We start from the raw sequence: 17,085 nt of genomic DNA, 5'->3' as shown, positions 1-17,085 counted from the left end.
AATTGTAGACAACCTAGCAGACTTCTATGACCAAAGCATTATTAATCAGTGAACTATGCAGGCCATACCATGTGAAGTTATGCATTACTGAGGGGCCATATGCACAGGGCCCTCCACATCTGGGACGCATTAGGCCTCATTACGGAGACAATGGTGGGAAGGCTCCAGAAATAGTTTAGAAAGCACAATATAAATGTCACGTCAACCGCCATGAATCTGAAATGCATCTATCTGTACGAAGTTTTAACTGCTAAGGAGGCATGAGCTCGTACGTGGCGTATCTTATGTCGGCTATAAACTTTTACTGACCGATGCCTTTTTGAAACACTGCGTTGCGCGATTGATACTTTGCCGTGACGTCGGGCTGGGGGTGTTCTGCATGTGTTGCCACGGTGAAGCTACGTTACACATACATTAGCAAATATTGACGGTAAAGTTTTAAGGTAGTCTGAAAACCCATGAAAAAAAAGATTTAAAAGGTCTATATTAAGCCATTTTCTGATCTATGTTATTAAGTGGTTTTGTCATCACAAATTGTTTCATTGACAGATGTTGAACATACAAATACTGCTATATTTAGACTGAGTTCTTCTCTCAAACAGAAAACATGCTGATACACCTTATTTTTAAACTCCATATAACTTCACTAGAATCATTTGGATGATTTCAGCCCAGAAACTCAAGAAATCTCAGAAATCACAAGATGGAACAGAGCTTTGGAGATGTAGTCAGACTATGGTTATGTTTACACTGAAACGAATGGCTGTATTACCGCATCGAAAATGATTTGCGTCCAGACACGTCGTTTCTGTGTCCGCAGTCAAAGCCTTCCCTATCCACACAATAACACGAAACCGCCTGAAACGCACGATGCCTGAAACGCAAACATGGTTAGGCTTGCGTCACATCGTCACATCGTTACAACGTCACAACGTAATGTGGCCGGTAAAAACAAGGAAGTAGAGGACCATGTCTGAAGTTGCAGCAGCTGATTTCAAGCCGCTGCAGATGTAAAGCCTCAAAGTAGTAAGTAGTTCTAGCCACTCTGTTTTCCCATTTGTCTATGGTTTGTTTAAACTGTTTTCCACAATAGCGTCACATGACCAATGTCATGGACCCAGAGAATCAGGAAATCACAGTGACGTGGTCCAATAAGGATGCAACTAGAGCTCCTACGTCAGCGTATCAACATTTTCAGGCGTCCACAGAGTACCGGATCAGATCCGTACTCAGATGAATTTGTGGGAGCTGGCGGCACCAGATAGTTTCGTCTCTGGAGATTTCTGACTTGAATATGTACAAATGTGGATGGGGTCTTAATGAGTAAAACAAAACACAACTCCAGGTTTGTTTTTGATGAGGTAACATGACTAAAAGCTCCCTGGAGTCAATTTAGCATAACATAGGATCTTTAATCAACACATTTTCAGGAGCCTCGTGACTGTAATATTATTTTAGAGGGACTTGTATAAGAGCACAAATCAGCTCACCTGTCGTAATTTCAGCTAGGTCAGTTCTTTTTAGTCAGACAGTGTTAAAACAAAGCTTAGATTAAAGACTAACAAAGCCTCAGACAAAGCAGTGCCAACAGTTAGTCTCACACCGCCAGGGAATCTTAATGACATTAGCTGAGAAGCATCGATACACATTCTTCCACCTTCTGTATCCATATGTTTCTCTGTGTATAAACCAAACAGGGATAACTTTGGGTCCAGTTCTCTCTATTACTGCGCATGCTTTTCGGCTTCAGAACACTGCATTTTCCCTACAGACATTGTAGCACTACATACTGTACATTTACTTTCGTTAAAATAGCTTGTTTTCCCATGTTCTCCCAGCACTATTAGTCACTGTATGCATGACGCACACGCCGTTGTTATGTTACCAAGGATACAAGCTACTTAATAAACCTTGGGCATCCATTTAGTTGGATGCTCAAGAGATGTCCCGTTAGGCCTTGCTGGTTAGATACTAGATGGTATTATTGGATCACAGAAAATACTGCAAAAATGCTGGAAAAGACAAACAAAAAAGATGTTAGATGTTTGTTTGCTTATAGAGTAAGATTCAAAGTATTTTGGATGAGTTTCAAGACGGTAGAGCCTGGGTCCATGGAGATGTTATTGCTTTAACTGTAATGTTCCACAGTATGGCATAAGACTTATAAGCTCTGACGCCGCCAGGTCAAGTTACAGGTCAGGGGCCTCATTTATAAAAACTGCGCAGGAGTTGTCGTAAGTTAGTGCGTACGCCTGTAGCTACGACAAGGCGTGCACCACGCAAACTCCATATTTAGAAAACCCACCGCACGCACCAAACCACGCAATCTTTGCTTTATAAATCCCACCTGCAACTACAATTTGCGCACGTAAACCTACGTCACGTCACGCCCTCTCCACACCTCCACCTCACCATAAAAGGAGCATGTAAAGTGACTCGTGAATGAGATTTCCCTAAACATGAGCCGATAATCAGTGGGTTTGACCGAGACACGCGGGACAGAGGGAGGAGGACGCTCCACGCAGCACCACGTGATCACCACAAAGACTTTATTAAAGACTTTATTAAACAAGGTTTAATAAATAAATACAAAACTAAAAGTGACAACAATGACTCAGCTGTTCATTTAATCATTTTTTATAATATTTAGGCAGCACATCTTTGCAGTAAAGCCCATGTGTTTTTTCGCTGTTTCAAGAGTTTTATCGCTATATTTTTAAGTCTGTCTATGAAGTGTGTGAGGACTGGCCCTGTATTTATGCATATACACGTAGATGCGTGCATGCGCAAATTATGAGCGCGTGTGAGAGATTCAGATGCCCTCCCCTGGAGAGGGAAAGGAGCGAGGGAGGGACATGAGGAGACGAGGACACAGATTTAGCATGAAACACATCAGAAACAGATGTTATTCTGCCAATGAAAGCCCACACGAAACATCCAAACTGCTGAACCTGTGAGTGTGGGTCTGGGTCGGGATGGGCACGGGCATTATTCTGTTCTTCATACAGTCAGAGAGCAGCTCTCATGTACAAGAGTTCCCCATTAAACAAAAATGTAGGGAAGATTTAGGTTCGGGTCAGGTTCGGGCAGTGGGCTTCGTGTTGTCCGCAGACTCGTGTCACTCTGGCGCTCGGTGTGTAAAGACTAAAGTAAAAGTGTTAAAGTTGCATTCATTAAATCAAAGTCTGGCTCCTGCTGCGTCCAAGGGAAGAGTTTTTCTCTCAGGTTGGGTCATTATTTCATCCTCTGTGTTGGTCACAGTCTGTGTTCTATAGAAGTCTATGGTCGCGGTGTGGACTGTGGGACTCTGCGCTACACAGAGTCCGGGAACGTGGCCGCGCTCGTGCACGAGTGTCAAATGTATAATATTGTGGAGAATAATGAGTGGAATAAACAGCTCTTCTCCGTATTTTGGTGAACCAAACACTTAAATGCGCAAATCAGAAGGTAATTCTTCTATATACGTGGATTTTCTGATCAAACACTTCCTCAAACTCTGTTCACTTCTGCTTCTCTCCACGAGTGTCGCTTTTTCCCCGTGTCTCCAGACTTTGCGTAGAACTTACAGGAGGTCCCGAGTTGGCGTAGAGTTAAGCAAAAAGCCACGCCTTAGGCGAGTTTTATAAATACCGCGGTTGGCGTAGGAAGCGCACACGCACGGATTTTTGCGTAAGCAAGCTTTATAAATGAGGCCCCAGATCTGTGGAGAGGCGATCCTGCTCACAGTTCGAATGCTTGTTTTTCTAGGTATTGCTGTTAAATCTCAAAGGCTACGTTCAGACTGCAGCCTGAAGTGACCCAAATCAGATTTTTTTGCCCCTATGTGACCTGTATCTGATCTTTTAATGACAGTCTGAATGAGAACGACCCAGATCTGATTTTTTCAAATGCCACTTGGATATGTGCTCCTAAAACGGATACATATCCGATCTTTTGACATGCGACTTCAGTCTGAACGGTCAGGTCACATTCATCTTACCTACATGTCAGGCTCGGAGTCTAGTCAATGGAGGGAAAGCGAGGTTAGTGAGTTAATTAATATTTGGGGGGATCGCTGTATTCAGGCCAAATTGGAGGGGTATTATCAGAACCGGGCGATTTTTTAAAATGATTGCTGAAGAAATGGTCAAATACAAGGAGGCTAAAGACGCAAACAAATGAAGCGGCTGAGGACGTGTGACCTGTCCATTTTACCAAGAATTGACCGTATTTTGTAAGACAAGTCCAGCGTTTAAGTGACTTCCATAAACATTGAGCACGATCGCTGCATGTGACGTCATCGTGTTATTCAATGTGCATGCGGGACACTTTTGGGACTTTTAAAGTTCACACAGGAGATCACATACAAGGCACATTTAACTGGAAATGTGAACTACCTCGTAAAAAATTGGATTTCATGAAAAAATCCGAATTGAGCATTAAGCCCTGCAAACTGAACGTAGCTTCAACTGAATGAAGTTTTAAGGTAGTCTGAAAACTCAAGAACAAAATACTAAAAGCATTTAAATGATCTGTATTACGCCTTTTTCTGATCTATTTTATAAAGTTTTTTCATCATCAGAAACACACCTGGAGTTGTGTTTTGTTTCACTGACAAATGGTGAACATTTAGGCAGAGTTTAGGCTGAGTTCTTCTCTCAAACAGAAAACACTCCACCTTATGATGTCATGGCATGGCATCAGACTTATTTCTAAAGACACAAGCGATGACGCCGCCAGGTCAAGTTACAGGTCAGATCTGTAACCTTGTCAAAGTTTGAGATTCCCCAGCGAAAAATCTTACAAGCAAAGCAATATGATCTCCATGGAAACAAGCAGGTGGCATGTCCATCCATTTAAAAAATGTACTTAAAGAGTAAGGAAGTAAAAGAATTTAGCACAGCTTTTGAGATTCAATGAGTTTTCAAATGTAGTGATGTTGATTGACTTGCGCAGAATTTTGTTCAACAGAAACAATTGAATTGATTTAATTTTTTGAAAATTTGTTTTTGCTCAAACTCTGAACATGTTGAACATAAACCCCTCAAGCTTTTCAGCAGGTCTTAAACTATCATAAAAAGTACTTTTACTTTTCAGTCCTGTTCAAAAATGTAGTGGAGTAGAAAGATGTAGAGAAGTATAAGTAAAACATACTCACTTCAACATCTACTTAAAGGTGCATTGTGTAACTTTTCTGGTGGAGGGTCCATCAAATGTCTCTATCCTTGGAAATGTTATTGCATTGTCTTGAATGTTTCACAGTATTTTACTAAACCTAAACTAAATCTTCTATCTTCATGACCAGACCAAGGTACAGGTCAGATCTGTGGAGAGGCGACCACGCTCACCATCAGAATGCATGTTTTCTATGTATCTATGTACATACTGTGGAACATTCCTGACAAAGCAATGACATAACCATAGAAACAAACTCCAACCAAATAGTTCCACAGTGCAGTACGGATAGCTAAAATGTATACTCAAGAACAGTACTTTACTACTTTTACTTCTGTTTTACTTCCTCTGTTTTTTAGCAACAACACAAATCAAAAATATTACATCTTTTGAACGAAACAAGGCCCTCGCAAAATCCTTCAAACCAGAAAGAAACCATTTGCCCGAGATCCACGATGAGCTCGCCAAGTTTTTAATAAATTTCTTTTTGATCTCAGCTTCCTCTATTGAGCAGAATATTGCACATTTAACAATATTTAACAACAGAAAATGAAAATGGATCGTACCAGGCAGCAGAGTGCAACAGCTGTGCTCATTTGAAAAGAAACAATTTTGCAATAAAATGAAAAAGAAAAATGCCTGGGCACAAATTGTCCGTGATGACTGATACAATTCAAGGTCTGGATTCGCAGAGAGCTTTAAAAGTGCATTATGTAGCTTTCTGGTTGGGGCTTCGTCACGTTCTCCTTTCTATGGATACGTTGTTGCACTGCCTGGAATGTTCCACAGTATGGCATTAAACAGCTCTAACTTAGGCTACGTTCAGACTGCAGCCTGAAGTGACCCAAATCTGATTTTTTGGCCTCTATGTGACCTGTATCTGATCTTTTAATGACAGTCTGAACGACACAGATCCGATTTTTTCAAATGTGACCCACGCCACTTGGATATGTGCTCCTGAAACCGATTCATATCTGATCTTTTGACATGCGACTTCAGTCTGAACGGCCAAAGCGCATTCATCCGACCTACACGTTATCAACAAGCCACAAACGTCACTATTCTGCTCTGAAGTGACCAAAAACCTCGTCCTTCTCCTTCTCAATCTCCTCCTTAAAACAAGTAAGTTGTTCATGTTCTGGCTCCAGTACGAGTGGAACTTCAAAATCTCCAGGTGCTCAATGCTCGCGTTCATGTTTGGACAACTTCCGTAAACACAGAGCACGCTCGCTGTGGTTGACATCATCGTGTCTCCAGTGCACATGCGAAACACTTTCGGGCCGTTTAATGTTCACACTGAAGTTCACATACAAGTTGCATTTAATTTGGAAATGTGAACGAACCTCGTAAAAACATCGGATTTCATAAAAAAAATCGAAATTGAGCATTAAGCCCTGCAGTCTGAACTAGGGATGGGCATGATTAATCGATTAATAGATAATTGATCATTAAGAATTTCATCGATTACATTAATTTTAATCGACAAACCGAATGTAGGTTGCTGTGTGTAGCGTGACCAAACAGGGGTCTGTACATGTGTCTCTCTGCATCAGAAGGAGCGAGACACAAACAGTGGGTCAGTCTGCAACGTACCGAAGCACAAATGCGTATTTAACGATGACTTCTACAAGAAATTCCACACTTTCCATTGCGTTTGGGACAAGTGTGAGTCCATGTGCACAGTGTAACAAAAGCAGCACATATGTTTCAGTGTCCAGTGGGAAAAAGCTTTACCAGGTGAGAGTCGCACAATGTCAATGACGAGTCCCCACCTCCCTCCCCCCGTACTGTGTCCTGGTTTTGACAAACACAAATATGGTCACACTAACCTGTATTCCACTGAGTCATGTCTTTTAATCTGACAGAAATTGACCGCATCGGTGCACAAGATCTTTGCTGAGTTTATGCAAATTAGCGACGTGGTTTTAAGTTTCATTTCTGTGAGAGTTGCGCAAAACTGAATTAAACACATTATAATGTCAAACGGATTGATGTGGCTCTAAAGTCGTTACGGTTTATATGTCGTAAAGTTGAATTTATTTATGCAGATTAGTAGTGCAGATAGTAATAATAATGATGATCATTTTAATATAAAAACGTTAACGATTAATTGATATTCGATCGTTAATTCTTCCGACGATCGATTAAGAAAATTTCATCGAATGCCCATCCCTAGTCTGAACACTTTATATTTATCAAATTACAGGTGGTTTTATTGCTCAAGAATGCTTCAAAAAACAACCTACTGTGAAAGATTTCTGACAACGCAATAACATCGGCATGGAGAAAAAAGCATTTGACTTCACTCGAAAAGTTACACAATGCGACTTTAAATCTGTCAAGCATATCGAATTCTTAGTATAGAGAAGAGTGAGCGGACATTGTGTACTGAACAATGCATGGCAAAGCAAGCCTCGCGTCAGTGAAAAATTACAACTACAATGGTGGGAATGTGGCAGGGATAGCTTCGAAGTGAAATCATATGTTGTGCATCTGAAACGCATTCGTCTTTATTATATTAGTGAAAGGTTTATGGTTCCCCTCATGTTTTGTACAATAGACTTGGCAAAGCGGTCCATAGGCGGAAGAGGTAGCCATGGCAACGATGAAAAACACAACTTTGCTCCAATAGCCTACCACAGGCTGCCACGGTCAATTTGCTGCTCGATAAAGTAAAGTCTTAAATATAAATGTGCTTTCTGTCTCCTCCTCTTATCTTCTGCTGCAGTCTTCTACGCCCATCGCCACCGCAGAAGTAGAACCACCATCCTTCTCAGCCTGTCCATCTCCTCCTCTTAGTTAACAAAACCTCAAGGCACCAAAGTTGATTCGATTGATACTTTGCATTGGGAGTTCTACATGTATCTCTACCATGGAGCTATAATAAAAACTGGATAAGGCGTTTGTCCCAGCTCGAGACCGACTAGTGGCCGATCCAGGTACTGCAGCTCCTGGAAGCTTGGACCCAGAAAGAATTCAATTAATTTTTCAAAGTGCAATTCATTTTTCGGGGAATTCAAACTGCCTGTGTTCGGCTGACAGGGCATCCACAACTTTCACAAGGACAGGATTTTGTTGGGATTCTTTTCTATTTTCACAACATAAACTTTTTAAAATTTTCCAATCCTCAAAGCGCTTAAAAGTTAGTTATGTAAGACTTAGCCTAGCCCAGGGGTCTCCAACCTTTTTCCTCTGCTGAGCTCCTTTACAAAATGAAAATGCCAGAGAGCTACTACTTTTAGCTGTCACAAAAAACTGAGTCACCATAAGACCTTAGATGAGGTACAGTCAGATGCCTATAGAGACCCTGCAGTCACGTGACCGTTTTTGTTGACGGTCCTAGTAACATGGCTTGTCTGTGGTCGGGTCATAAATTCCCAGATTCATGGTGATTTTTCTTTTTTTTTTTTTTTACATTTGCGTCTGTATTGCTCAACAATTCGGAGATGGGACCCCCCCGAATATTGGCGGATATTTTGCACACAGCTTCAACCGGGATCTGATACAACTGAACCCCTGTGTCTTTATCTCTCTGCTGATTACAGCTGTGCACAACATTTCCCAGCATGTGTCTTAATATGAAAATGAAAGTAACGACTCAAAAATGTGCTAATTGGTCTATTGCCGGTGTGGCTCGCTGGACCGCCAGACGTGGATCGGGGCAAGACCGTGACGTCACATGCAGGGTCTCAATAAAACATAACCTGGTAACACTTTATAATAACTACACCTTATTTAGCCTTAATAAAGCATGAACAAAGGCTTAATTAATAATGAACAAAGATTTAATTAATAGTGATTCACGCTTAGTAACTACTTAATTACTACCTTAATTAGCACTTGCACTTAATTTGCCTGTGCTGTAAATAGTTACTTATAATTATTTCATACTTAATTACTCATGGACTAACCATTTGAGCATTTATTAATCATTAATAAGCTATGAGAGAATGATTTACTAATAATACAATGCAATGATAATTCAGGCAGCTGTTATCTGTTAAGTCTTTTTGAGAGTGTTTCTAAAGTGAAGACGAATTATGCTTTATTAAGCATTTACTAAGCGTGAATCATTATTAAGTCTTTGTTCATGCTTTATTAAGGCAAAGTAAGGTGTAGTTATTATAAAGTGTTACCAATTAATTTAATTATTGTGCAGAATAAGCAAATTCTGCTTATTCAGCACAATACGTCCAATTCAGAAAGGTTGGAGACCCTAGCCCTACTCTGAGCCCATGCTAGCTCCTCTCTAGCAGCTCTCCATCTGATTGGTTCAAACGCTCCACGGCGTTCATGTACAGACATCACATGGGTGGGAGGAGCTCGCCTGTATTTAGGAATTAAATGTGGAAGAAAGAATTATTTTTGGGTCCATGCACCAATAAGCTCAGGACACTGAAAACAATACAGGTGGCAACTTGGGTTCACCTTCCAGATTTTATTATAGTTCTATGACCTCTACTGGCGGAATATTTAGAAGTTATCGGGGAAACGCAATGCACACATAAGCAAACACTGTAAAAAAAAGTTTTTAAATTGTCTGAAAAAAATACAAAATGGATTTAAACAGTAGATGTTCAGGAGCCTGTGATCAATACAAACATTCATGGTCCTGTTTAGGTGTTTGAGTTTGAACAAAAGGGTGAAAGTGACTAAAAAACTGTTATATGCTTATATTTGAGAGACTTGCCTAAGTGCACACATCATCTCACCGGTTCTAGCTCCAACCAAAGCAGCTCTTTCTGGTCAGACTGTGTTAAAATAAAGCTCAGATTAAATCTAATTTGAGCTTCAGTTAGAGTCATGCTTTCAAATAGCTCCACATTCCCCAGGAAATGTTTATGACATCGGCTGCAAAGCATCAATGAATCAGAAGCATTCTAGCAAACTAACTTGCCAACTCCATGAAAGTAAAAGTAAAGACAAGTAAAAGTAAAAGACAAAGTTATCAGTTATTAGTTATTAAAAAAGAAAAGAAAAATCTGGACCAACAAATAAAATACATGTAAAAAGGACAGAAATAAATAAATAAAAACAAAATGAATACTTCAAACTCCAATATAAAGTAAGTAATAAAAAAAAAAAAAAGTAAAATAACAATAAAGTAAAGTAAAATAAAATTAAAGTAAATATAAAATAAAAAATAAAGTAAAGTAAATGTAAAATGAAGATAAAGTAAATGTAAAATAAAAGTAAAGTAAATGTAAAGTGAACGTAAAGCAAAGTAAAAGTAATGTAAAGTAAAAGTAAAGTAAAGCAAATGCAAAATAAAAGTTAAGTAAATATATAATGAAAAATAAAGTAACTGTAAAGTGTTAAGTAAAGTAAATGTAAAGTGAAAGTAAAAGTAATGTAAAGTAAAGTTTAAGTAAATTTAAAGTTAAGTAAAAGTTAAGTACAGCAAGATAAAACTAAAAGTAAAGTAAAATGAACATAATTAAAATAAAAGTAAAGTAAAGTAAATGTAAAGTAAAAGTTAAGTAAAGGTTAAGTACAGCAAAATAAAACTCAAAGAAAGAACAGTAAAGTACAATAATACTAATATAAAAGTAAAGTAAAGTAAAGTAAAGTGACGTAAAGTTGCCTTACCGAGTTGGATGTCATGCCCAGGTTGGTCTCGATGTAGGTCTCGGTCTTGGGTTCGACGGCCTGCTCCGCCTCCAGGATCTTCTCCACGGGCATGTCCTCGTTGGCGCAGCCGCTGGACTCCACCTCGCTCTCCGCCTTCTCTTTGGCTCTCTGGCGCTCCTCCTGGACAGCTGCATGTAACAACACTGGTTCCGGTCACTACTGCTGTTTGCTGGTCACATCATTGCATCAACACATCACGGTATTTGCGAAGAGTTAGCGCTCGTGTTTGTTTGTTGGCATGCGGGGATAGTTCGGAAGCCGGCTGTCAATTTGCAATGTAACAAGATCTTGAGGTGTAAATGAGATGGGAGTGTCATGCAGCTGAGAAGCAAAACAAATCTAATCGCTCAGGAAATATCAACTTTTGATTGCGTTTTTCAAATATTTTAAGTTCTAAAGCGTACAATATAATTACAAGATGACCTAAAGCGTACAAAAAAGTTAATAAATGATAAAATAATGCTTGATCGAGGGTCACCAACTTTTTGGAAACTGAAAGCTACTTCATGGGTACTGAGTCATACGTAGGGCTACCAGTTTGATACACTTTTCTGAAATAACAAATTTGCTCAGTTTGTCTTTAGTTATACATTATTAATAATGACTAATGATAATCGTCTATGTGGAGAAACTGATCACGTTAATGATTTCTCACAATAATTATCAACAATGACGGCAAGGTGGGACAAAGAGATCAATATTCAGCTCTTTAACTTTATTAATCTTGGTAATTGTAAAATTTGTAAGTACACTGTTAGCAGTTGTCATCATTGCTTCTATGTGGACGTTTCGGTTTCTTGACATAATCTTACAAATGCGCAAAAAGTGAAAAAACTATATATTTAATAAACCAGGAAATTTCGCAAAGGAAGCTTGGGAAGTTCCTAACCAGGTAAGAAGCTATGAGGTATCCCACAATCCACTGCACAGATCCACATTTCCAAACACTACTGTAAAAGTTCTACCCTCCACTGACCGTATGATGCTATTTCTGATCCATGTTAGAATGTTGTTTCCTCATCAAAAACATACTATTTTTTTCATTCACACATGTTTAACACACAAATCCCTTCTTCTCTCAAAAAGAAAACAAAGTTCTACCTTGCGATGTCATGTTCTAATACAAGAAGTGCTCCGTTGTGTTTTTAAACTTCATACACCTTCACTAGAATCATTTGGATCATTTAAGCCCTGGAATTTCCAATTTTACTAAACTGAAAATAAAAGCACTAGCCTGATTCATCAGTCGGTTTCACTTCGTGGAAACCGTCTGACCTCGCAGCATTAGGATTTGTTTGCTCAACGGTAGGCGGGTACTTTTTTTATTTAACCAATCACTGCTATTTGGTTGTGACATACGAAGGGCAATAATGTCTTTCCCCTTGATAAAATTCACCAAACATTCCCTTTGTTCCAGCTTTAAATCTTCAATTTCGGTTATCGTTTCCAACACAGAAAGTATGGCTTCTAAGGATGTAACGGTATCCAAATCTCACGGTACGATATTTTCACAATATACATCTCACGGTGTGATATTTATTGAGATATTTTGTGGAGGCTAACAAAACTGTGAATATGCGACTTTTTCCTCTTAAAATGCCTGGCCAAGACTTAATCCAAAGAACTACGATTTAAAAGTGCTTAGAACTGTTATTTCTTCATGTAGTTTGCACCAAAACGGAGCAAAGGATCATGGTCGATGTAGTTCCCTCTTTTTTTTTAGCTATTGCTGCACCATAACTCTTAATTAAAGCAAAGAGACTTGTGATTTGATATATTGTGATGGTCCATGATATTATTGTGAGAACTTTGACGATACGATATCACGATAATTCGGTTATTGTTACACCCCTAATGGCTTCGTCTATATCCATCTTGACTGCTTTGTTTACTGTTCTGCTGTACCAAAAAAAGGGACCCAGACAGGTGCTTGAGTTTGATGTCATGACTTCACAGCTCTTTGCCGATTGGCCGGTGTGTGGTCTGTAACTTCCAGGGTTCTTGCAAACCGTCTAGTGTATTTCGATTCCTGACCTAGTCGCTGGAGAGAAATGAAATTGAGTGGAGGCACTAGGTGTCGCTGCTTGGCTATAAAAACACTACCACTTCATGACTTCACAAGGTGGAACAGAGCATTTTAAGCTTTGGAGATGCAAACAGACTAATAATAAAGGATTACTCAAACACGTGTGAATGAAACAAAACACAACGCCAGGTCTGTATGTTTTGGATAACATGGATTAAAGCTCACAGGAGTCAGTTTTGCATAATATAGAACCTCTAATCTATCTCTAAATTACCAGGCTAAGTTACAAGTCAGATCTGAGGAGAGGCGTTCTCATTGACAGCAACTTTCACTTTTATTTGAGTAACTTCTTGCCCTTTGAGTAACTTCTTGACCTACATTTTTACACAGGTACTTCAATAGTTTTACTTAAGTAGATTTTTTTCATATGATACTTTTACTCAAGTAATCTTTTCTCTTTGTATCTGTACTTTCACTTAAGTAACAAAATTTAGCACTTTATTCACCATTGTTGTTTCAACTTTTCAAAATCCTGCAAAACGTTATCCATCCACTACCACCACAAAAAAAAAGCTTAATGCTATGCTGTGGAACATTTTTGGTAAAGCAATGTTCACCATCACCATAGAGACTCGCTACAGAAAGCATTGTGCATTTTTTTTTTTTCAAGGTCTGTCTTTTTCTCCCTCAGAAAAGTTACGATCGCACTTTTAAAATCCGAAACACTCTGACGATCGGTGACTTTGCCCAAACTGCCGCCGTCCTTGGAAACGACACCATTCTAAACTTCCCTTGGCAGAGTTTCTATCTCTTTTCTCAACACAAAGAAACATATTGTGCTTGTTTATCCTCCCGATCGCGCCGAGCTAACGCCTGTGTTGACGCTGCTCGCATGAGTCTGCATCAATATTTCAGTGTAAACAAGTGAAGGTGGTGACAACAGCCTTCTCGCTGCATCTAAATGAACTGTACGGCCCGGCAGAGTCTATAGCGCTGCACAGACTTCGGTATTTTCTTAAGATTTGTAAATAGAAAAAAACTGAGTGTCCTCCAAACTTGCACTATAGAACTTATGGAGGCGTAGAATCACAAGGAGTCCTTCAAACTTTGTTATACAGTATATGTCCGTGGTTTTCTATGATGATTGATTTGTATATACGGATGAGACGTGACACAACTGACAAGATAAACATAAGTTATAGTCAGTAGTGGAAGGTAACGAGGTACAACAATAAAACAACTACTACTAATATCAAGCCCTGATGAAGACCAGTTAAGGTCGAAACATGTTGGCTTTGGCCATTCAAATAAAGGCCTTTTAATTATATTTTTCCTCGTGCGATGTGTTCATTTTTTCTACTGTTTTGGAGCGCCTGGAATCCGTTGTGTCTTGAGTCTTGATCCTTTTTTCCAAGAGCACCCTCTAGTTGCTCCTACTGATTGGAACACCTGCAGCAAACAGCCACATTTTTGTTCTAACTACTACTAATACTTAAGTACAAATCTTACATATCTGGACTTTACCTACGTACATTTTACAGTGGACACTTTTTACTTTTAATACGACTAAACCAAGCCTAAACCGGGATTAAACCAAGGCTAAACCAGGATGAAAATAGGACTAAACCAGGTCTAAACCGGGATTAAACCAAGGCTAAACCAGGACTAAACCAGGACTAAACCAGGACTAAACCAGGGCTAAACCAGGACTAAACCAGGACTAAACCAGGGCTAAACCAGGACTAAACCAGGGCTAAACCAGGATGAAAATAGGACTAAAACCAGGTCTAAACTGGGATTAAACCAAGGCTAATCCAGGACTAAACCAGGACTAAGATTTCAAAATTGAACATTTTAGGAAAAAAAACTCTGGCGCCTAAAGGGTTAACTAGATTTTTTCACGTGATACTTTTACTTTTAATTTTACTTGAGTAAGTTCTTGCCCTTCCATCTGTACTTTCACTTAAGTAACAAAATTTAGCAGAGTTTAAGTAATTTTTCTAGCCGCTTTTTCCGTATTTGGTTTTCTCAAATTTGGGACGTTAACTTAAATTAAACGAATAAATAAGTCTCAGTCATTTTCAGCAGGTCTCACACCATAAAGAAAAGTACTTTTACTGCTTAGAGTAAAGAAATTATTATTTTAATATTTTTTTCTTTATGTTATGTGGAACTATGACTTCTTAATAATGCAGTATTTTTGTAACGAGGTACAAAAATAAAACGACTACTACTAATACTTAAGTACAAATCTTACGTAACTGGACTTTACCTAAGTACATTTTACAGGTGGTGGACGCTTTTTACTTTCACTTCACTACATTTGAGAGCAGTGATCTGTACTTTCTACTCCACTACGTTTTACATTTGGATTGAAAGGAAAAAGGACTTTTTAAAAAAATGGTTTGAGATCTGCTTTTTTTTTTTTTTTTTTTTTTTTTTAAATACATTTAATTTGAGTTTCCGTTCCAACTTTGAACAACACACTACACAAAAACACAAAAAAAAGGCTAGAAAAAATAAGAAGTCTATTGTCAATCTCAAAAACGTCAGACTTTGCCAAATAGGGTGTCAAATTTCATTCAAGCTAAATCATGTCTAAATCAGGACTAAACCAGGATGAAAATAGGACTAAACCAGGACTAAACTAGGTCTAAACCAGGTCTAAATCAAGACTAAACCAGGATGAAAATAGGACTAAACCAGGACTAAACTAGGTCTAAACCAGGTCTAAATCAAGACTAAACCAGGATGAAAATAGGATTAACCATAAACTAGGTCTAAACCAGGCCTAAATCAAGACTAAACCAGGATGAAAATAGGACTAAACCAAGCCTAAACCGGGATTAAACCAAGGCTAAACCAGGACTAAACCAGGGCTAAACCAGGACTAAACCAAGCCTAAACTGGGATTAAACCAGGACTAAACCAGGGCTAAACCAGGATGAAAATAGGACTAAACCAAGCCTAAACCGGGATTAAACCAGGGCTAAACCAGGACTAAACCAGGATGAAAATAGGACTAAACCAATCCTAAACTGGGATTAAACCAAGGCTAAACCAGGACTAAACCAGGGCTAAACCAGGATGAAAATAGGACTAAACCAAGCCTAAACCGGGATTAAACCAGGACTAAACCAGGGCTAAACCAGGATGAAAATAGGACTAAACAAGCCTAAACCGGGATTAAACCAGGACTAAACCAGGACTAAAATGTCAAAATCAAACACTTTCGGAAAACACCTCTGGCACCTAAAGGGTTAAGTAGAGTTTTTCACGTGATACTTTTACTTTCACTTGAGTAACTTCTTGCCCTTCCATCTGTACTTTCACTTAAGTAATAAAATTTAGCTGATTTTAAATATTATTTCTAGCCGTTTTGTCCATATTTGGTTTTCTCAAATTTCTGATGTTAACTCAAATTAAATGAATAAATAACTTTACTGCTTAGAGAAAATAAATTGTGCCGTTTTTCTTTATGTTATGTGGAACTATGACTTCTTAATAATGCAGTATTTGCCGAAAAAATGTTCTGTAACTTTCACATTCGTTTTTGATGCTCGGTGTCCCCCTCTCTTTGCGCTAAGCCACTCCCCTTTCAGAGCGCTGTCACATTACAATCGGCGTGCATTCCTTTAATGAAACTACTGCACGTCGAATCAGATTTGTGAAGTTGTAGTGTGTTGTTTTGTGTCGTACTTTTGTATATTTATGAAGGATTGTCTTGTGGGAGGATGGATGACGTAATGGAGTTCCAATAGATCGCTAAATTACTCAAAGGTAAAGTAACGGCATTTAAAAACGCTTCAATGAAGAAACAGTGTTATAACATGAGCAGAAAGCTTCAAAAAGTTGCATAATACTCCTTCTTTAACTATTTTTCATCCAAAACAAACGCAAACAAGCTAAAAATCACAGGAGTTTTCCATGTGAGCACATTCTTGTAGCTGTTTAATCTTGTGAGATCTTATGGTGCAAGATCTTATCCCACCCCTATAATGATTTGATTTAAAATAAACAAATAAAAGTTGTAGTTCACTTGAAGAAAGAAGTTGAATCATACTTTTCAATCGGGAACTAATGTAACTGTGCTTTTACAGGGTAAATGATTTGCTACATAAAAGTTTAAATGCAACAAGGATGGAGTGAAGAAAGTTGAAGTAACCAGCCTGCTTCCTTTTGCCTCTCAGCCAATCAGTTTTTTCTGTCTGAAATTTAGCACCGTTAGCAGTTAATACCCCATAGAATAAAATACCCCCTCTTTAATTAAGAGC

The 17,085-nt window shown here is 38.7% G+C and overlaps 1 protein-coding gene across 7 annotated transcripts in view; it reads right to left on the bottom strand.

Annotated features, from left to right (window-relative positions):
- The window catches only part of rxraa (retinoid X receptor, alpha a), a 361,198-nt gene that overhangs the window by 36,226 nt on the left and 307,887 nt on the right, over positions 1-17,085 (bottom strand). For 5 of the 7 annotated variants that reach the window (XM_055154229.1, XM_055154228.1, XM_055154232.1 and 2 more), the window contains one exon: positions 10,744-10,928. In XM_055154229.1, coding sequence (XP_055010204.1) covers positions 10,744-10,928 — 185 coding nt within the window. The remainder of the gene's footprint in view (positions 1-10,743; positions 10,929-17,085) is intronic. The other 2 variants (XM_020938191.2, XM_055154230.1) reach the window with 1 other exon arrangement.

The sequence above is a fragment of the Boleophthalmus pectinirostris genome, unplaced genomic scaffold (genome assembly GCF_026225935.1).
Source record: "Boleophthalmus pectinirostris isolate CB_2022bp ecotype Guang Dong unplaced genomic scaffold, ASM2622593v1 HiC_scaffold_18, whole genome shotgun sequence".
NCBI classification, from domain to species: domain Eukaryota; kingdom Metazoa; phylum Chordata; class Actinopteri; order Gobiiformes; family Gobiidae; genus Boleophthalmus; species Boleophthalmus pectinirostris.
The sequence above is the reverse complement of the archived record's forward strand: the minus strand, read 5'-3'. Positions and strand labels throughout refer to the sequence as shown.